Here is a 23,479-nt window from a genome sequence, read left to right as displayed (position 1 = left end):
AAGCTCTAACATAGTAAATAAGAAAGTCAGAAAGTCAATATTCTATACGAAATTCAGACTAATGGTATAGCAATTATTGAAGGGCCATATTTCACAGCAGTTTAATGTGTCTTTGTGAAGACAAATGATTAGGAGAGCACATTAGCAAATGCATGACAGTTGAATTGCCCTCAACAATTACACCTGCATCTGGAATGAGTGGAGTGTAACAAAGCAGGAAATGAAGGATTAAACACACAACCCCCCCTTTTTTTTTTTGACAAATCAGACGTAAGCTTCATTTTTCTGAGTTCATTTTTGAATAAGTTTTTAATTAGTCATGATTTTTTATTTTTTCCATTGTCGAATAAGACATACTTTAGTAATTTCTATGTCATCATAATCAGAGCTATCCTATTCTATATTACATTCTGTGATAATATCGAATAGTCCCATCCAACCCATAGATTTATTCCTTCTAACAGCAACGTAGTCACTATAGTGATAGGTTGCAAACAGACATATCATTTTATACATCAAGATTACATCACAGATCTAAATTAGGGATGACATTGTCTTATTTTGTTAGTGGTTGACTTAAGTCCTCCCTCTTTAGGGAATTGTTTAATGAGGATTTTGAAATATTGATACACTGATTGCTTCAATTGACCATGTTTGCTTTCATATTCTTGTCTAGAAAGAAACTTGCTAGTTCTGTAAAGAGAGCCCAAATTATCCATCTTTTCTTTTTTCCTCCTTCACCTCCAAGTAATCGCTGTAGGAGATGTGCTATCAGATATCTTTCCTCTTTGAAATCAGGAAGTTGGAATGGAATTGGAAATGATTTTGAGTGATTTTTTGAAAGTCTCTTGTATACAGTATCATGAGAGATGATCTTAAAATGGTGAAGCAAAATGTTACTTGATTAGTACTTAGATGGGACTCCACTAGATATCTCAGGATTGTAAATTAAGCTAAAACAAAAACAAAAAATGGAAGAAAGCAATGCAAAATTCTTCCAGTATCAATGTGCCATGTAGTTACTATTAATTAAATTCAGCTCAAGCCAAAGTTTGTATCTGTGTGTATAATATAGATACAGTATAATAGTCAAAACGAAAGAAAGCAGTTGAAAGTCCTGACAAGCAGTAATAATTTATGTCTTTGATGGTTGCTTTTAGTAGTAAAGCTATTCAATCTCCAGTCTTTATTATAACCCTTTCCTCCCTTACTACTTTATAAGTGTCCTTCCCCCCCCCCCCCATGTTATTTTACTTCAAGATAGAATAATTGGCAGGTAAACTATCTCAATTGATAAAGTAGTAATGCTCTGAGCAACATACCATAAAGATATAATGAGATAATTAGGGCTCATTTTTCAAACATGTTATATATCATTTGAAGAAGTTCATTCTGAATAATAGTGCTAATGGGACTTTTGCCATTCTATCTAAGCATTTTAAATTTCTTGCCAACAGTTTTTTTAACAGTATGCTGTGAGTTCAAGTTTTTTTATGTCTTTTTTTTTTTTTTTTTTTGCTTTTCACCAGAGAGATGCATGTTACAAGCAATTTATCTCAGAGAACCCAGGCAACAATATATGCATTTTGACTATTTTAGACCAACACATCTATCTGGGTTTCAGATTTTCCACAATTCCCAGTGCATATTTTACACAATGGAAAACAAAGAATCTTGCATTAATTCAGTAGGAGCTGCTAATAGCAAAACAGGAGGATAATGAATGTTTATAATGCAATAGTAAATGGATATATATAAGATAGCAGAACCAAATCATAAAGGAAAACCAAAAAGCCTCTATTGGTGGAGATGATCTAGGAGGTCTCTAGTTATACAATCACCTCAGTGTGGGAAATCCATCCAGTGCTGCAAAGTTTAATCGTGTTCATCCCTCTCGTCTTTCCTCCTCCTCGACCTATTTTGTGAGGATAAAGCTGAAATCCTGCAAAGACAAGGGATGAAGTGCATTATGCTATTACATGTGGTTCTTTTTGCCTATGTTATATTTTTGAGCCCCATCCTAAATTATCACTTTTCCAATGTTGACAAGGTAAAGGGGTTTCAATAGAAAAGGGATAGAGCAAAATTTCTTCTCTTTCAGTGTAACCGCCAGGTATGCTAGATGGCAATTTCTTTCACTGGCAGTCAGCTTAAGTGACGGGATGTAAAATATAACAATTGGCAATATAGCTTGAACAGTGATCCTTCAAACATCAGTAATGCTTTTTGTGGCTTCTATATGAACTTGGAAAAAATTACAACTGACATAAGAGTTGATTTTAATGAATCAGTTCCTAAATAGTTGCACTTTTTAAAGCTCTTCTGGAAGTCCAAAAAAGCACAGGCTTCTTGTATTGAAAGCAGAGGGGTATGTTTGCCCAAGATCCAACGTGTTTCTGCAGAATCATGTTCAAAGCATGCATAAACCTGACAAATAGTGGGCATTTTACCTTAGTGGTTTTTGTTTGTTTGTTTGGTGGTGATTGTATCATCTGTCTCTTATAGAATGTATACATGTTGCTAAATAGCTGCACTTGTAATAATTACTAAAATTACTAAAAGTAATTACTAAAAATAAGAGAATTTTATATTTTAAAACTTCAGAGTTGCAGTATGATTTGCCATCTACTTAACAGAACTGAAATTAAAATTTACTTCGAGTATTGATAATAGATCATTTTTAGTTTGTAGTTTGGTAGTAACAGCCAATGTCTGCAGAATCTGGTGCAAAGTGCATCCATTAAAAAAGGTAGTAGTTTAACAAGATTGCTTACATTTTATTAAGATTTTGTGGCCTTAAAATATATCATGACTGTCTTCTGGTAAACCAGATTAAAAGGACTAAACTATAGAATCCAAACATTAATCTAACTCTATCAGATATTGAGCCCAGATTCATTTTCCACTGGGGATTAAAAGGCCCACATTTTGCAGGCTTTTCATCTGAAATTAGATTTTTAAATATGTTGTGAAAACAAATGCTGATTTAAGCTGTTAATCCATATACTATTGTTCCTAATTCTGTGCCAATTGTTTTCCATCTGATTTGATTAATTGCCTTTTCTTGATTTGTGGTTTGCATTATGACAGTTAAAAAGCTAACCTTGTCTATTTAAGCTTTGAAAAACTCTTGATGCAAATTGTTTGTAAATAAATAAGGATACATGTTTCATGAATCCACAGCAAGCAAGAGTCTATTATTGTCCAATTTGCTGTTTTAGCCATTCATATGTATAGTATCCTCTCCCTGGGAATGACCCATCACAGTTTTGTTAAATACTAGGGACAATGTATCTTTGTTCATGCTGGAGGGTAAAATGGAATAGTTCCTATCTTTATTTTTTATTTTTGGCTTTTCAAAAATATCTGGTTGGCCATGTTTGGAAACAGCGCTGAAGTAAATAGATTTCATTGCCTCATTCGGCAATGAAACAAACTGATGAAAAACAATGAAAAAGGAACACCAAGGGCAAACTATAATTACAACTTCAGCCTCAAAATTTTGCTTTTTCTTTTAAATGACTGATGCCATTTTTATTAAATGGTTCCTATAGAAATTTTGTTGTACAATGCTGCAATAAAAGTTTCTGAGCAAAAATGAGTAGAATTGCAGAGCTTCTATACTTTAACTGCTTGATTAATATGTGAGCATCCTATAACAAACTATGGCTATAAGTTAATACCTAAACCTTGAAAATTTGCTATAACTAAAGGATGTTTGTCATACTGCCCAGAGTCTCAAGGTAAAAAGTGCCAATGGTGAGCTATGTAACAATGTCTGTATTCTCCACTGAGCACTCATGTATTTGTTTGCAATATTTTTTTTCCAAACAGAAAGTGACGCAAATCTGCAAATGAAGACAAATGATCTTCTATAGCACAACAAGCAATAAATAATGGCTAATTTGTCTGATGGAGGGGCGAAAGCTCTTATTATGCTTTATTGATGTTTAATCTTTCTTTTGAATATTTTATTCTATCTTGCCACAATCTAAATAGGCACATGGTATTTTGCTAGGCTAAGATTTAGTTGCAAATTTTCACATTAATCATTTCAGTACTCTAGAATTACATTCTCAGTTTCTGCTGGTATTCAGTTATCAATCAAGTTTCTTTTAGTAGGCATGCCATGTAGATTAAAATTAAAATAGCATTGTGAAGCTGACACAAGCTAGCCACAAAATGCATCTAGCCAAACCATGGTTTGCTGAATATAGACAAGTTGATTTGGTTCGCATGTGACCATGGTGTACAAACCATAAAAGTTGGTTCATATTAGATGCATAATGTGATAACCCAACCTGTGTCTTGGTGCATAAATAAATTATAAAGTTTCACAGGATATAACATGTTAACACCTAACACTAAGGCAAACATTAGGATTTTCTCTGACATTTCATGAGGGAAAAAGGTTCCTGTAGAAGCCTGAAAAAAAGACATGACTGATTTAAAGATGTTTAGCATTATTGCTGCCACATATTCTAGAGTATCTTTTTTGAATTTTTTTGAAACAAATGCTGCCTCACTAAATATGTCCAATTCCTCTTTTATGCCGTGATAAGTTTTAGTGTCCCTGATTTAGTTCCCTGATCATCCTCATTGCCTTTCATTATATCTATTCAGGTTTCTTTTAAGAGTTTGTAAATTACAATCCAATAATTGGATCTAAATGCTACTTTGATGTAGAGACAAATTGTGAAGGTTCGCAGAAAGTAAACGTATTACAAGTTAGTACATTTTAAGTAATGAAAAGGTACTGTCTGGCCAATGAAAAATCCAGTGGTATTATACAGGACCAGCTTCTTTTCAAAATCTGTTTCACTCTTTTAACTTATCTTCACTTTGGTGCTGAAAGTTTTTCAGACATGACCAAATCAGATATTCCCCATTTTATATCTATATATTACTTTTCTTTAACTTCTTTTGCTAATGGGGAGGGTGAATTTTTATTTATTTTTTTACTCTCCTGTGACAAGCACGTATAGATAAATGAAGTATGAATAAAATAAAAATAAAGTCAGCAGCTTTTCCCATATAATCTGAATAGAGAAAATCTCTCTAAACAGCTGTCCCTCAATCCTGATCTGACTAGGTATCAATTGCCTAGTCTCTATTGTTTTGGATGGCACATAAATCGAAGTGGACAAGAATATAGTTTTCTTGAGACCGAAGAAGGGAAGAATCAGAGTGCATTCATTTTCAGATAAAAATATCTATGCTTCCTATTAGTTCTAAATCATTGCTGTGAAGTTTATAAATGGCAATAGCTTTTAGACTTATATACCACTTCACAGTGCTTTAAAAACACCTCTAAGCAGTTTACAGAGTCAGCATATTGCCCCCAACAATCTGGGTCTTCATTTTACTCACCTCAAAAGGATGGGAGGCTGAATCAACCTTGAGCCAGTGAGAATTGAACTGTCGAACTGCAGTCAGCAGAAGTAGCTTGCAGTACTGCATTCTAACCACTGCGCCACCACGGTATTTAAGTATGCAAAATGAAGAAACATAATTGGTTTTCATGGAAGCCCAAAATAATTTATACTATTTTAGGTTTCTGAAATAATATGCACTAAATGCCCATATTACCTACAACCCTTTATTAATTGTGAATAAATGATCAGTTGGCATATTAAGTTTATTCTCCACTACAGGGTGCTAGAATTATTTTATCTGTTAAAATATACTTTTTTCTAGAAATGAATTACTCCAGTCTTGAAATCCAATTATTGCACAACTAGAGCAATTATTACCTATAATAGTGCCCCCCAACCTTTTGGGCACCAGGGACCGGTTCCATAGAGAAAGGTTTTTCTACGGATCAGAAGGGGTGTGGTTTTATATTCTGCTTGCATCCTGTGGATGGGGCTTTGCTTGTTTGTGCAGCCCAGTTGGGATGCCATGGTCCAGTGCCAGTCCACAGTCCGGGATTCCTGACAGATAACATACAAGTCTTGTGTTTACTTGTTTTTAACAGATGCTGTTGTGAATGTAATAGAGTTATCCTGGTTAATACTGTACTGATTTAAATTAATACACAGTCTGATCACTATTGTCAACCAATCTTGCAAAACAGATATATTCTTATTAAGTACTTGGTTTATATCCATTTGTTGTGCATTTATTTCCATGTGTAGATCATCAATGTCCTAAACAGTATATTTGGAAAATTGACAATCTCTAGCATATTAATGGGAAAATACTATCTGTATTTCTGTAATTAATGCTGTTCTAGAAGAGTTTTAAGGTTTGAATTCAAGCTTGGGGACTTATTTAAAGATTGATTCTCATTTTGAGCAAAAAATAATAATATAAGGGGGGACCCCAAAAACATTATGTAAAGTCAACCATATCTTTTATAAATTTATGTTAGGTTTTGAGACCTTGAAATGTTGCAGATTGTCATGAAAACAGTTGCAAATGTAGATCATGCTGGAGTACATTATTAATATGATGCAGTTGTACAGGCTTAAGTAAGGCAAAGAAAAATACAAAAATAAGTTTTCACTGAACTAATTCAAAACAGTCTTGTTTTCAGAATGTAATATAATATAAATCATTTGTCAAATAGTGATGCATACATTCCTCCATACAATGACTGAAATCATGTACAATGCTAAGCTGTACATAGATCAGATTCTGGTTAAAAGTGGTAAAATTTTCTGAGTCTGTAATCATAGCTTATTGTAAGTTAGTTTATTTTCACACATGCCAGCATTTTTTCAAAGCCTAATGAAAAGTGCAGAAAATAATATAAAGTCCAGAAGTGACTGCCTAACAGAACTGTGCATTTCTGTTTCTCAAGCTCTATGGACTTGCATGGATGAAACAAAGATTAGCCTTTTCTCATCCTGCATTTGAGAGTCCCAATCATGACTGTATTACCAGATTTTGGTTTAAAATAAGAATAAGTAGAAAAACATGTATTTCTTCAACTAGAAATATGCGCCACTGAGAATAGAATAGAACAGAATTCCATTTTAAAAATGAACAAGTAGTATTCTATTCATTCTGAAAAATAACCTGCATTTTTTGATTCATATAAAAATCCATTTACCAATTTATTAATGCTCATAAAACTGTTCCTGTTGTCAGAATTATTTTGTCCCTCATCTGGTCTATAAATGGCTAGTGAAGGAAAATATTTGCTTCCACCTTTTAAAAAGTAGCTTTACATTAGCCACAATTACAGGACATCTTGATTTTTATTAATTAGTAACATCATTGGAACATGGTGGAATATAAAATAAAATAATATATCTTTATTGATGCTATATATCAAATTTTAATTCTAGGTCATAGGATAAAAGGTTTAAAAATGATATCTATAATCAGTGATAATTGTGAATTGCGCACATTGTGTTCTATAACAATTATTAATTTGTTCCAAATACCTTGTTTCTGTATATTATGAAATATTCTGGAGTATAATCTTAAAATGTAACAAAACTATTTTTGTGGGTGGTCACTTTAATTGAGTCAATTTAATTTAGTTTTTTAGCCCATTTAGAATTTTGAGAGCCTGTTGTAGCAGTCTCACAGAATGATTGCCATGAGATGGTTGTTCATGAAATGATTAGCATAGTGGACATTATTAGCCATGAAATGAGCATTTATCTAAAGCCTGTGTTTCATGACGGTGCCAACATCCAGACTACTTTTTTCTTTTTCTACTAAGTAGATGGATACAGTTTTAAACAAACACTGAATTGGTACTTTAGTGTATACAATTTTTTAAAGGATTACAAATATTACAGGAGAAAAAGTCCTTACTGCATCTTTACAAAAAAGGCAGTTGCATAAGTGACTCAGAATATTGGCTCCGTTTTAAGCTCACTTTCTCCTAGACACATGATCTGGAGCAAATGTACATATATACCCAACCACAGACACAACATGAGAGAATACACCATGTTACTTTGTTATACAGAAAGAAAAAACATGTTTCTCCCTAAGCATTATTTTATAGTAAGAAATCTTTGTTTCTTCATCTCTCCAAGGATTGTTCCAAAGCTAAAATGTCATAGATGAACAATAGAAAGTAACAATAATAAAGTAAAATATATTCCTTTGAAATAAAAATGAATATCATAAAAACTGATTACATAGGTATATGTACTTGTACATGGTGCATATCCTAGATCAGTGACCAAGTGTCAGTCTTTAGCTTAGCATGAGATACAAATGCAGGCAATAACTACAAGAGAATTAAAACAATGTCATGAACCTAGCAATGAATTTTATCTCCTAGGAGTATAGTATCAAAAGAAAGGTGAATTAAGTCCTTCATTTTTCCGAAGAATTGAGTTGTTTAGTTGCCAGCAGTCTACACTTATCTGAATGCAGAAAACAGAAGAAATTATTTATAAAAGCAAATATTGTGGTTATATTTACATTCTATATATATTGTACATATATCACTATATATGTAGATAGATAGATAGATAGATAGATAGATAGATAGATAGATAGATAGATAGATAGATAGATAGAGTCATATACGTTGTTGATAATTTTGCTCGAATGCTAAGAGAAACTATTTAGCTGGAGACTTTCTCTAAAATTTGGAAATAGCAGAGGTAGTATTAAAAAAACCAAAGAAAGGAAAGGAATCTCATACCTCAATAAAAGTAATGCATTCATCCTGTCTATTGAAAAGAATAGGCTAAAAGATTTTGTGTATGGTGACTGCTTCAAGAGAGGATAGGAATCTGCTTGTCTTTGCATCTATAATGCCTTTTCTTGCTGCAGTAAGTGGCCATTCAGGGCATTAACTTCTAATGTCTTCTCTTGTGAGAAAGTTGTGTCCGTCCTCCCACCCCACAAAAAATCTTATCCATGGGTTGGTATTGCTCCACATCAATGAGATAGCATGCCTGTGAATATTGGCTGTGCTTTTTGTGTATTTTATTTTCGTAATCCTTATCAGGGCTTCCTATAGTGCATTCTATTTCTATTATTTTAGAATAATAGAACTTGAAGATCCTAATCTAATGAAAGCTATTTTCTAAACTTTTTTAAAAGATTGGGGTGGTAATGGCAGTAATTACCTTTTCATATACGTTCCAGAGGTAATATTCCCCCTCACTCACAAACAATTTCCTATTAATACATTAAACCATTAAGCATTTCAACCACATGAACACTGATGGATCTTTCCTTGTTTCTTTGTATACAGAGAGTTTGGATGGCGAGATCCGGAACTTCCAGAAGTTATTCAGATGTTACAGCATCAGTTCCCCTCTGTACAGTCTAATGCTGCTGCTTATTTACAGCATTTATGCTTTGGCGACAATAAGATAAAAGCTGAGGTAAGAAAATCATTTAATAGGAGAGAATATATCTCTCTGTGTATTTGTATGTGTGTCCGCATCTCGATGTTGCAATTCTGAAGTGGCTTCATCAGACCAGTATTAAGTACTTCTGAATAGTAACTTTGTTTGAACTGGGCTGAAGACCTGAGCATTTTGGGGCTGGCTTCATGGATTCTGTTTGGGAAGAATAAAGCTAATTGCCCTTTTTATTGTAAAGGTATGTGCAACTTTCAGTGCTCTCTGTGTTATGAAAAATGTGTTCATCAATTTTGATACCACTTTTTGCTTATTTTTTTCCTTACAGCTATGTCTTGATGAGAGGGAAAATACAATTTAATCTGGTTTGGTCAGGTTAAACAGGTTCTCTAAAATATCACTTTTTAAAAGCTTCTCAGTACAAAACCAAAGTATTATATTAGTCCGTCTTAAATATCCTGGCTTAACAAACAAAACAAAAACAGGCTTCTCTGATTTTTATGGAATATGATAACTCCCTGATCCAGAGACTTCTGTCTTGAGTTGTTCTTAAAAGCAAGTTAAGGATTTCTATCATTTCTTCCTCTCAGAAATACATGAGGGCTTGTAGCATTACTCTACATCTCTTTCTACAAGGGATTGTTGCAAGAATAGATGATTTATTTAGTTCACATAAGGCATTGGGAGCTAAGGAGAATCATATTAATGGGGGTACTTATAAAAATGTCACCAAAAATTGTACATATAGTTCTAGCTTATTGACCATTCATTCGGTCAATGACCATTCAAAGTTACAATGGCTCTGAAAAACAAGACTTAAAAATGGTCCAAAATGGTCCTCAAAGTTGCAGCCATCGCAGCGTTCCTGTGCTCATATGGTCATGTATTTGGCATTTGGTAAGTGGCTCACATTTATGACAGTTGCAGTATCCTGCAGTCATGTGATCTCCGTATACAACTTCATAGGCAGCTTCTGAAAAGCAAAGTCAATAAGAAAACCAGCAAGAAACCACAAGCCACATCATGTTGTGATTATCAACCTGTGGTAATTCACTTAACTGTATTCAGAACTAACAGGAACTGTCATTGTAATTTGGTGCCTAATGACTGTGCTGCTTAGTGATGGAGTTGTGAGTCCCTATTGCAGCTGGTAAATTAGTTTATGGGTCAGTAAATGAGGACACCTGTAGTTGTAATTTTGTTTTGAAAAGATTTTGCATTTATTATTCTCATATGTATAATTTCCCAATATGTTTTCATTTTTGCAATCAGCTTCTACTTAAACTTTCATTAAAATGATTATTCATCTCTTGATTTTTCTTGGAAAAGAAGCTAATAGGTAATAGTTTCTTTTAAATGTACATCGGCAAGTCCTTTCCATTGACATCAAACTGATCACTTTTAGGAAGCTTCTGTAAGTTGTTCTTTTGCCATTTTCAGGAAGTCCTTTAGGAGCCTTAGTGATTGAACAGCTGATCAGTCCATTCTGCACATTATATTTTATGATTAGCTCTTATAGATTGCTCTTCTTGCTAGAGTTGCAGTAAGTTGGCAGCATGAAACTTATTTTTCCATATTCTGAGTAAACAAGATTTATGCTATGAAATGGCATGCTTCCATTTCAGACCTCAGGGAATCCTGGAGTACTTAATTTGAATCATAGAATAAAAAGTATCTTAGAGATCATCTAGTCCAATTGCCTCTCCAGGGCACTATTATAGCATCTCTGACAGATGGCTTTCTAACCTCTGTTTACACACTTCCAGCAAAGCAATCCACCTCTTCCTGAGGCAATGTATTATATTGTTAAACAGTCCTTATCGGTAAGAAATTCTTCCTGATGTCCAGACTGCTTTCTTATAAGGTTTCCTGGAATAACAGTAAACAGAAATGCTTATTGTCTCCTACATGACAGCCCTTTAGCTACTTTAAGACAGCTGTCATGTTTCCTGGCAATCAAGCTAAACATAGCCAGCAATTTCTAATGTTCTTTGTATTTCTGTTATAATGATGGCTGCTGTCCTCTGGACTTAGTCCGGTTTTCCAGTGTGCTTCCTAAACATAGTGTTCAGAATTGGATGCAAAATTACTGGTGTGGTCTAACCAGTACAGAATAGAGAGGAAAGAATACTTCTCTTGACCTTTATACCATACCTCTGTTAATGCAGTTGAGAATTGCATTTGCTTTTTTTCCCCAGGTGGTTCACAGTGTTGGCTAATGTTCAGCATGTGAACCATCAAAATATCCTGATACTTTTCATGCACATTTTTACTCAGTACATGGTGTCCTCGGTCATATCTTTGATTTTTTTTCCTATTTGAAGAAGAACTTTCCTTTTCTTTCTGTGAAGATTCATCTGTTTGGCTTCTGTTCATTATTCCAGTTTGCCAGATCTTCCTTCATATTATATTACCCTCTAACATGTTTGCTACAATTTATCTTTTGTTATACACAGATCTCATAAACTTATTTTGTAACCCTTTATCCAAGTCATTTATAAATATTTTAATAGTATGGATCTAGAACACAGTACTGTGGTACATTATTTAATTACTCCTACCATCTGGATGTGGGGACCATTAAGATATGCTTGTTGGGTACAGTTGTTTAGCTAGCATAGTATGCATAGACCAATTCATATATTATCATCTTCTCAACTAGGATCTCAACTTTGCTGGTCAAGATTTATTTTTGTCTACCACATTCCCATGGTCAACCAAACCAGCCACTCTAACAAAAAAGAAGATCAGATTGATTTAGGAATCCTTTACTCCAGATCTAGCTCTGACATTACCAAAGTGCAACAGCTGTTCCAGGCATGAACCTTAAAAGACAGTGAATGACAGCAAGATTTTGAAAAATAAAATTTGTTGCCTTGCCATTTATGTTGCTGCATTTAGATATGATAAAAAATATGCTGTTTCATTATGAATGCTAAAATAAAATTCTAATATCAGTTCAGTGCACTTATGAATATGAAATGGAAAGAAGAAGGGTTGTCATTCATTGTGGGAACAAAATGTTTGAGGCAGCCTGCTTTAGACTCACTTCAGGTAGTGCAACTATGACACTTATATTGTAGCTTATACCTTTTTTGTTTTAACAGCATTTCCTCACATTAAATTCTTAACTCTACCAAGCTGCTTGGTACAATTTGCAGAATCATAATTAGAGATACAGGTAGTCCTTGTTTACTGATTGCTCATTCTGCAACCCTTCTGTCATGCCCTTGATGGAGACTGACTCTAAGGGAAAGGAGGAACAGCTGATAGGGAGTGGAATTGTGGCTCCGGAGGTTGTGGAGGAGGCTGGGGAAGGGCAGAGGACAGCTGGGCAATCAGAGGAGAACCCAGGCCCGTCCCCTCTCCATCCTAGGGCATGCAGGGAGGAGAGGATAAGGGAGAGACATGGTCTACTGTGGAGGAGAGGGCCTTGATCCCCTTCCTGGGCTGCAGCTGTGACAACTGGATAAGGGGACAGACATGCATACGGGGAGTGCTGGAAAAAAAGCGTGGAAATATCTCTAGTTTATTGTTCCTCTCTGAGTTTGGCATCTTTCCCAGTGTGTGTTCTGATATCTGTCAAAGTCTTCAAGCCCTTATCTTGCCTGGTTGTGTTGTTTTTTACTCTTTATAATTTATAGGCATTTTTAGTTTAAACGGCATTTCGTCCTTCTTGTAACTGCTTGTGTGGGAGTTTTTTGTCTTTAGTCAAGGATATTTGGAGCTTGGAAGCAAAGTGAAGGAATAAAAGGGGTTTTACCTGTTTTTATTTTGTATCCCACCCTGGGTCATCACACCTTCAAAGTTACAATGGTGCTGAAAAACTAACTTAGTGGCCAATTTACGCCATTTAGGATTTTCACAGTGTCCTATTCATATTTGTTGTTCTGTGCCTAACCTATTCATAAAACACTCTTTGTTTGCTTTTATTGATTTCATTAGGAAGGCATTTAATTTTTCTTTTCCAAATTTATATGGATGCAATAGCAATAGCACCCCAAAGTAAATCTAGTTTGGGATCAGATCAAAGACTATTCCAGACTAGCATTCTTTTTTGCATCCTTGCCAACCAGCAGCTAGTATATAAGGCCAGGTTACCTTTGCTACCGGTAGTATTAAAAGAAAAAATACGGTACAATCATATATCTATTCTTAAGAAATGGGTCATTTTCATTTAATATGCAATAAAACAAAAATTTTATGCTGCTATCCCTTCTGCAAAAAATTCAAGGCAATTCTATATTTTGGATTCCTCCATTTAACCCATACTAATTGTAACAAATATATTAGTTTAAAGGATAGTTTTGAAGTCAATCCCTGATTTTCACCACCTAATCTCACACATTGCACTGCATTTGATCTTAAAACCTTAGCAACATTTTGAATAGTTCATTTATTAAATGTTTACTAGTGGCATTAGTCAGTATTATTTAGCAATTCATTTCAGAGCATTGGCATCAATAGTTGGGATTAGATTTTACAAAAGTCCCAACAGTTAATGATTTATCAGTCCACATATGGTCAGATTGAATTCTTGTGACAACAGAAATTAAAATTAAGCCTATGTTTTCTTTGAGTTTGGTAATTCTGCAAACATGAAGAAATAATGTCAAGTTCTTTGCAAAACAGTGGCCACACAAGAAGGCATGAAAAGATATGTACTAGCCCTTCTGCTTCTTATTTTTCACTCATTTTTAACAAATAATTCAATGGAATTCAATTTTCTGAAGAGTTACATTCCTTCCCTTTAATGCTCATATCACTACATTAAAGAAGGCCAATATGTGCTTATGATAATCCCATTTTGTTTTTTCAAAGAAATTTTAATTATTAGATCATATTTGTAGCTTTAATTTGATTTGAACTCAGCTCTTAGCTTTATTACAAAAATCCACTCCAGCACCTATTTTAACGGGTGCTGTTGCTTTTTTATTTATACATAAAATAATGGTCAGGCTTGAGACTTAGTCATACTGTGGTTGATTTTTTTTTTTTGTTAATCTAATTGAAATCAAATCAAATTTAGCATTAGTTCTTGCCTTAATTCTTGGAACTGTTTTTGACAAAAACTTTCACTCATGATTGAAAGTCCATAAACTCTAAGAAAGGTCCTGAATCTGAAAACAATTGCATACTTTTTCAAGTGCAACATAATGTAGTTAATCTTGAAAAAGAAAAGCTGAGTAAAATTTCCTGCTTATTTATAAAACATACATGTCATCATGTTTCAGATGGACTTTGTTATACAGTTGTCAGAATACAATCAAATTGCATCTTGTGTTGGCTGAAAACCACCTAGACTGATGTGATAGAAATCATATGCCATGTGAACTGGTGATAGGCTACACTAGGAAAATCTCCAGTTTAGAAGTCTTTTAAATAGATAACATTGAGAGATAGATCGTACACTATCTTACTAAGGAAGAAAACAAGGAGAACAGCAGTACAGGTTTAGTTGCAAACTTTTTTTTAAAAAGCGCTCTTGTTAAACAAAAAGGTAATTCTTCTGAAGTAATTTCTCACAGTTTTAAAGTAATTTAGCTCTTCTGTAAATCTTTCACAAAAGGATTGTATTGCACGGTTTCACATGCCAGCATCATTTTGTCCTGATGGAAAATGGCAGCAGGCCATCAGTGGCAATGATATAACAGGTCACAAAGGTTTCTGGCATCAGTGACTTTTTTCTGTATGCTAGGAAATTAATTTCACCCATGAAAGCCACAGTAGCAGCAGACTGGTTAGAGAGGTGAAATAAGGGGGCAGTGACTAGTGGACTATCCGTTTTATTTCTCTGTCTGCCTTCCATCCTTAACGAACACTTTTATAAGTAAGAATATCGCTTTCATTCACTTCATGCATCTTTGGCCATCATTTTATTATAACAAAAGTAATCAAAATGAACACAGGACAGAAACTAGGAGTGTTTTTTCCCATTCCTTTTCTACTGATTTCTGTATAGCAGGCCAATCCAACTTTTGCCTACAGGCTAATTTCCACCAGCAGTACATGGTCTGTCAACCTTCCATTTATCTCACTTGGAGGCAGTTAGCAAAAGATGAGAGCCACAGATGGGTGATGATCAGCTTGGACAATTATAAACTGGCTATTCAAGCCTTCTGTAAATTGTAAGTAAAACCAGGATTTATGTTGTTGGATTTTTGTAAGGGGGGTGGGTGGGAGAGAGATAAATTATCCAAAAATCACAGTTACGATCACATTTAATCACTGTTTAAAAGGTTAAAATGTTGTTTTTCAGTTAATTGCCTTTACTCTTGATTTGTAGTGATCTGTATTTTTATGTTCTTGATCCCTTGACAATCTATATACATTCATAATGCAGCTTTTTTTTAATTTTGTTCTTTCTTAATTGAATTGGGCTATTTATGCTTCTAAATAAACTGCAACAATCCAGTACAAGAACTTGCTGAAATTGCAAGATTTGCATTCTCCACTTTTAGGAATAAATGTCCTAAATAGTTTTAATTACAGCACAATCATTATTTTAATTATAATCTTTGTTATGCCAACCGAGATTTTTATTGCCTTTTCACTGAACATACATACCTAAATTTCTGTCAGTTTCTAAATTTCTGTCAGTCAAGTCTATTGAAATTAGCATGTTCTTTTTCCTTTCCCCTGTTTTTTTGAAAAGTATTATTTTTTTAAATAAACATTTCATATCATATGTTTCTTTTGATCTCTGAAACCATCTTTACACAATCTCCTAGATGTAATGCTATAGAGTCATGAGCATTTATATTGACTTATATTATCCAATTAAATGGCTAAGAATATTACTGGAATTAATGGCTGGGAAAAGCCATCAGGGAAAGGCATTCTTAAAACATATTTAGATTGAAGTCTGGTGTGTTATAGCGGGAGGCAAACTATATGCAAGCAAGCTATTAACTTTTATTCTTAATATTTCACTTTGCTAAAGGGGTTAATCATATGTATGATAACATAGGATGTTTCAATGCATACTTGAGAATTAACATGACACAGCAAGGCATATATAAGTGAAGGGAAAAAGAGAAAAAGATCTGACAATAGAAATGAAATCGGATATACACCCAACAATTTAAATGTCTGTAAAAACTTTATATTAAAATATGAAAAAGGAGAAGTTAGAATCTAATATTTATAATGTTTTTAGGATTTTTTTCCTTCATTTTTCTTATCTTTTTTAAACTTTTTAAAAATAATATATATAGACACAGGCCAGAAAATTTTAATATTTGCATGTTTTTACGTTAGTTATATACTGAACACTGAATTTACTCCCATTCTTTAAAAACAAAGTTCTGGGGTCAAGCAAGCTAAATTTGCATTCTGTAAATAAACCAGTTTTAGGATTAGAAAAGTGAGTTGGGGAAACACGAGAATAGGGAAATTGAAGCCTTGTGCTATATCTCTTCCTCAGTTCTTTTATATTAAGTTAGTTCTACTTTCTGATAAACATCAGGGGAACTTTGGTTCTGCTGATGTCTACAGGTCAAATGTCAAATCCCATATGGTCGAAACTCATTTAGAGTTTGTCAGTTTATTTCTGTGATGTAAGCTATGTGTGATGGCAATATTCTAAAAATATTTTAGGTTATGACTTGAGGTTGAAAAGTTTAATTTTGCTAGGTGCAATCAAAGCAGACTTCACTCCTGGCAATTATGCACAAACAGAAACTTCTTTCTGATAGTAGTCTTTAGCATTTCCAGGGGAACTCTGTTAATCTCTTTGCTTCCATCCATCTACTTTACTCAATTGTTTTCTGTTTCCTTCAATCTTGCTAAATATAATATTTTTTTGCTAATCTATCCTCCACTGACCTCATACCTATATGAGTTTCTTCTTACATTGCCTCAAGGCAGTGGTCAGTTTGTTGTTGTTGTTGTTGAGGAGTGATTAGTTTTTCTTGTAATCCATGGTGCTCTTAGTAACTGTCCCTCAATCCATGATTTCAATTGTTTCTCTTGTTCTTTCTTGGTATTCAGCATTGATAGCTGTATAGTACTCACCAGTCTGATTTATCCAAATTCAACTATCATTTTCCAGTGCTTTCTCAAACTTACACTATACATGCAGTTTTGCCCAAATTATCAGGTATATTTATAATATTGAAGCACATTCCTCTTTTTCTTTTGCCAATGTTATCCCAAGATAAATCTAAAATCTAGTTGTAAAATTTAGCATTAAACACAACACTTTAAAGGATATCTTTTAGCAATGCTTCCAAAAGACTGGTATAATTTCTTATTCATCTTAGTGAGTTCATGCAGCAATTATGTGACATTTTGAATCTATAGATGATGATAAAGTACATATTTCATTTCATGTGCAACCTTTACATTTTTCAACATAAGGAACTAATAAATGTCATCATGTGCAATGTAGTATTTAGGCTAAAGTTAAATATCTCAAAAGGGAAAGGATATTTTATTGTTTGTTCTGGGTCAGTTATCATTTTGTAAATTAAAAATTCATAAAGTCATTAAATTCATAGTCATTAAAATGCAAGTAATATCAACTCCATATAGATCCTTTTGAATGAAAATTATTACTTAGTATAATGAGTTGTTTAAGTAATGAAGCACTATTGTGAAATAATGCAGTGATATTCACTTCAAATATAACATCATAAGAGAAAATAAGCATAATAAAAATAAATCAGAGGGGTAAAGCAGCCATGAAAAAAATCAATATTAGAATATCAGGGTTGGCTATAAACATATACTGTAAATATCCCTGCTCAAAGATACGAGATATCTATATCTTCATTCTATCTATATTGCCCAAAACAGTATATACTTTTTAAAAATTGGTTTATGAAGCTGCTTTTATGTTTAAAGAAATACAGGTGGTCTTCACCTACAACCATTCATTCAGCAACATTCAGTGTTTGAAAAGCTAAAAAAAAAAACCACCCTTCTGAACAATTGCAAGAAAGAAAGTTAGAGCTTAGAATGAAGGTTCTTTTGTCTCTAGAAGAGCTCCTAAAATGATCATGGAAGGCCCTCCCTGATTTTCCCCTTATTTTCATTTTTCCTTGTACTTTAGTATTTTATAATTTGATAATGTAATAAAAAAATAAAATGTCAAGAGGAAAAATACTTTCAGCCTTGCAAGATTCTATTAGTATTACAATAAAAATAGAACAAGACTTCTGGTTGTGCTACTCATCTGGACTACTTTGAAGGGCTAAAAGTGACGGACACGTTCCCATTAAGAAAAAAGAAGGCACGTACCATAAGGCTGGGTGCCAGCTGATTTGAAAATAAATGTGCCACATATTTTGTTTAAGAATTCTTCTTATCAGAGCCTAATGAGCAAAAGATATCCATCAAGAATTTAGGAGAATTTGCCAGTATTGTTTTAAACCAGATTGATTTACAGTAGACTCTGAGAATCAGAGTAACCACATCTGCAGGGAAAGATTAGCCAAAGATTATAAAGATGATACCAAATTGTGGCTTCCAAGAAGATATAACCTGTTCCTCAAGAAGTGTAGCTCCTTATGTATCCTGGGACTTCAGGAGTAATATTCAAGGTTTCAAGTTTTTAGACTTGCAGAATTAGACTCTATATCATGGCTGGGAGATTACCTTCTCTATGAAAACTTTCCAAACTGCTGGGATAAAATGGGCTCTTTTCAAGTGAAAAAATCTAGATACCCGAGGAGCAGTGCTGAGCGATAGTTGCCAGATATAAAAATGTTCTCTTCAGGACTTGAAATTGTACTGCAAAGCATTTATTCATATGTGGACAGCTACTATACAATATTTCCATTGATTTGCCAGTTATACATTTTAAGGTGATTTTTTTAAATATATATATGACTTTCATTTTCTGATAATTTCTTTTTATTCTAAATAGTAAGGTGACCAACTGTCCTCTTTTAGGGAAGACAGTCCTTCTTTTGTAAGTTCTGTCCTCTCTTGAAAAGTGTCCTACTACATGTCCTCCTTTTTGATATTTGAAGACTAATCTGTAAATCTCTGTATTTGATCGATGCCGATCTGATCCATTGTGTGTGATGTGATGTATTTGTATTTGACATGATGATTCGTCAAGGCTTGATACAGTGCAATGAGATGCGATTATGAGACGCCTGCGCTCCACACAGGAGAATTGTTTTGAGAGAGTGTGCCGCACGCAAGTGGCTTTGTTTTTTTTCTTCAATTTATTTGTGTCCTCCTTCTCATTGTAAAAAAGTTGGTCAGCTTCTAAATTGGTTATCTTCTCTTTTTTTCCTAAGAGATAGAGAAGATACCATGAGGGATGATGAATGGGGACAAAAAAGGATTGGTATTCAAATTAAATAGAAGAGGGACTCCAGTATATCTTTGCCAATATCTCACACTTTTCTGGAGAATCTGATTCTCAAAGTGATGTTGGTTTGGAAGGATTGAGTGAATAGAGTAATCTTCTAAGGATCCCCTTGTTGTTTTTCCACAGTGTATCCCTGGAATTAAATTAAAAGCAAATTTAAAATCAGTGAATGCTGAGAAAAGAGAACCTCTGGTTTGGGAAAAGTATCTCTTTGTTAAATGGTGAAGAACTAAAGATTGCTCAAGAACTGATTGATCCCTTCTGAAACCCAACTGTTCTTCAGCAAGATTATTTTCCCTTTCAATCCAAAAACTTTAAATAGAGATTAAATAGAGATATTTGACATATAGCTTGTTAATTATTTTTAGGACGCTGATACCTTTGTTTTTATAGAATGGAATAAAAATGGCAGAGTTTTTCTCAACAGGGAAATGTGCTCAGCTGTTAATATGAATGAATAAGTCAGCCAACACTGGCATCCTCCAGACCTTGTTTTCTTGTAATAATGATAGCAGTGCATCAATTAACCATGAAAAAAACCAGTATAATGAGAATGTGGATGGAACATATAAAATTGCCCAAAGCCTATAAGGTGGTCTATATACCACCAATTATTCATCTCTGAAAAGCAGACCTGAATCACACATAAAGTCCCTACATGTTTTTGTTTGTTTGTTTTTTCTTTTGTTTTGTTTTGGACATAGTAAGTTCTGTGAATCCAATCATTGTGGTTTATTACACCTATTAAACCACACTGTGAATGTTAAGCCACTATGTTGAATTCACAAAATATTATGTCATGGTTTTAACGTTATTAAACCAGCTATCGATTGTGTTCATCTGTCATACATTGTTGTAAAACTGGTTTTGTAGTAAATGCATTCATTTACCACATAACAGCTGGCTTTGTTGGCAAACGGGTATACTTTATACAGCTAACTATACCTTGGTCAGCCCAATTCAACAAGATGTGAGAATGTAGAATTCTGGCTTCCTTTACCTAAAAAACCCCCCAATAGTTTGTCTTTAGGTAATTTCTGGCTTCCCACAGCAATAGGAAAGGGAATCCCAAGGGGCAGGAAGAGGCCTTGTGTGACCAGATGGGAAGTAGGAAGTCGGTTGGTGTGCTGGTTTCTTCTGCTGACCAGCTTTAGGTTCCTTTGCATGGCTGAGTAGCCAGCCTGAGAGTAGGTCAAGGCCTGGGTGGGAAGAGAGCAGAGCACTAAGTGCCTTTGGGAGGCCCAGGACAGGCAGACCTGGGCCTTTGCTAGGCCTCCAAGAGCCTTTCCCACCTCTGAGGCGCATCCCCTCCTCCACTTAACAACCTGCACATTCATTTAACAATTGCATTGGGCAGAGCAGGGATTGAGGGTTATTACTTGAGACACTTTATTTAATGACCATTACAATATGTGACTCTAATGGTCAGGCTACCTTTAAAGCATACAGCCACCTTCTCTCCTCTCCTGTCTAAATAGCTCTTTTAAGGTATTATTGTCTTTGTTTCATTGTACTTTCTTCATGGTCTCATTCTGATAGTTTTCATCTTGGGTTGAAGACTCTAGAGAATACACGCAATAATAGATAAAACTGATTTGATTTGGTTTCTTCCTGTCTAGTGGGAAAAAGAAGATTGAATAAAGCCTTCTTTTTTCTATATAATATTGCTTTAATGGGGGAAAAGAAAGAATTTCCAAGATATTTTTTTCTTGATATACTTCTGCATGGGAAAGCAATGTTTTCCTTTCTGTCCTCCTTTCCCAGGGTACCCTGTAAATAAGGGTAGTGCCTATGATCTACCAACATTGTAGAAATGAACATGAAACCACAGTGCAGAATTTGTGATATTAATTTTTCAAACAGCATTTGTACTTTCCGCATTGTTCATTATTGAAGAGATTCTTCTGAAACTATGTTGGTAATGTAAACACTGCAGGATTGCAGTCCTTTATATGAACTGTCACTTTCTGTTCAAAAATCCCTTTTGTGTATCTCTCTCTTAGCGAAGTTATTACCTAACTTCAGCCACCAGCATGCTTTAAAAAAATCCTTTTCCATTATCAAATTTCCCAGGAAACTGAATTTTTCTGAAGTTCTGGCTGGACTATACTTGCCTTTAAATCATTCTCTGAAGTAAAAAAGTCTTATCTTTTTGTTTTTTACTAGACACAACTTTGTCTATTAAAACGGGCAACAAAAAGTAATATCAAAAGATGTGGCAGTCAAATTCTAATACTTTTCTACATCAGAGCTTGTAAAATATTTGTCTAACAGATATATCTCAACCAAATGGTGACCAAAAGCCCCTAAGTTTTACATTTCAGGGTTGGCTTCAGCATATGTTCTACTGTTTGTTTTTACTCTTTTAAAACTAATTTTACTATTATGCCTATGTTTGCTATTTCTGACTGGATGTGAAGATGTTTTTCACAACTTTTGCATCATTTTCTAGAGGATGGCTCTCTGTCCAGGAATATAGATGCGACCTTTAGAATAGTGAAAGAATGAGCAAGCCAAGGAAAGGAGTTTCAAAGGAAACTCTTGAAAAAATGTTACCCAGTCTTGAGAAAGAGGAAAGCATGAGAAAGAAACCGGAACTGACCTGTGATTTTTTATTTTTTATTTTGAGAAATGTGAACAGGCTTTCAAGATTCTAATATTTAATTCTAGTTTACCAGTCTAAACAGCATTCCTGGAATCCTTGCCATGGCTGATTCTTGACCTTGTCTATTTCAAGTCTATTGACTTAAATTAAGATTCTACCAGGATTTTACAAGTTTAATACCCTACTTTTATCATGTTTCTGATCTCTGAGATCCACTGGTAAAGTCTGAAAATATTAGGGACAGAATTAAGGTAAGGAATGTAGGACACTTCCTATCAAATTGGCTTGTCAGTCTTTTCCCCCAAGAGTATTTTTCTGTATGTCATTGACCTGTGTGACCAAATGCTTTGTCTTGACAATTTTCTACACTTGATTCAGTAGTAATCTCATCCAATTAAATCATGCAGGTGGTGTTTTCTATGTTGAAATTAAACCCCAGTACATATTTAACCCGAGGAGGATTGCAGTACTTCAGAACAAATTTTGTTTCACGGAAGCCAAAGTAGACAGGTTTAACCAACCTTGTTCCAATTCAATTGTTCCAACTGAATTGTTCCAATTCAGAGCTGTCTATGAAGTTGCTGTCCCAATATGTTTCTCTGGATATCTGGCATGACACAGCTGCATACCCTCCAAAAAAAAGGGGTGTATCAATTACGTAAAATATTAAATTCAGTCATTATGCTTAAACCAGAGTGATCCTTGCAAGTGACTAACCCTATTAGTCACCTGAATCAAGGCAATTTAGAAAAATTAAATTATCTTATGGATAAATCATATATTTTACCATTCTCCCCCTCCTCCACCACCACCATTCCTGCTGTTCTCTCATCATGATCCCTTGGTTTGCAGTGTTTAATGAGCTATTAGACTTAATAGTTGCTTTATTTTATAGAGAAGATCAGTGAATTAATTTCTTATACTTCACTGAATTAATCTCCAATATTTCTGCTTCAGTGCTGGATATCAGTTCCATCTCATTCAAGAATGTTTATTTATTTATGGTCCCAGACCAATAAAACTCAATGTAATATTTCAAAGTATAGCAAAATCAAATCTGAAACAGTAGTGAAAAAGAGTTACCAATTGACTTTGGCAAGCCACTGCTATTGTATCTCCCGACATTTTTGTTCTTGTAGAATTAGTTTGATAAGTCAGAAAAACAACAAACATTTCTGACAACTGAGTTTATAAAAATGATATGCCATGAGTGATGCAATGGACAGTTTAGCAATACATGAGTTATTGACTTCAATT

The 23,479-nt window shown here is 34.2% G+C and overlaps 1 protein-coding gene across 17 annotated transcripts in view; it reads left to right on the top strand.

The window, feature by feature from the left end:
* The window catches only part of CTNND2 (catenin delta 2), a 492,160-nt gene that overhangs the window by 348,786 nt on the left and 119,895 nt on the right, over window positions 1–23,479 (top strand). For all 17 annotated transcript variants that reach the window (XR_015748772.1, XM_087961146.1, XM_087961145.1 and 14 more), the window contains one exon: window positions 9,179–9,311. Coding sequence is in view for 16 of the 17 variants with exons in the window: in XM_087961146.1 (XP_087817272.1) it covers window positions 9,179–9,311 (133 nt within the window). In the remaining variant the exon portion in view is untranslated. The remainder of the gene's footprint in view (window positions 1–9,178; window positions 9,312–23,479) is intronic.

Source organism: Notechis scutatus, chromosome 3, assembly GCF_049901735.1.
Source record: "Notechis scutatus isolate UNSWTSFEM ecotype Mainland chromosome 3, rNotScu1.2, whole genome shotgun sequence".
NCBI classification, from domain to species: domain Eukaryota; kingdom Metazoa; phylum Chordata; class Lepidosauria; order Squamata; family Elapidae; genus Notechis; species Notechis scutatus.
This window is presented reverse-complemented; position numbering and strand designations above follow the sequence as displayed.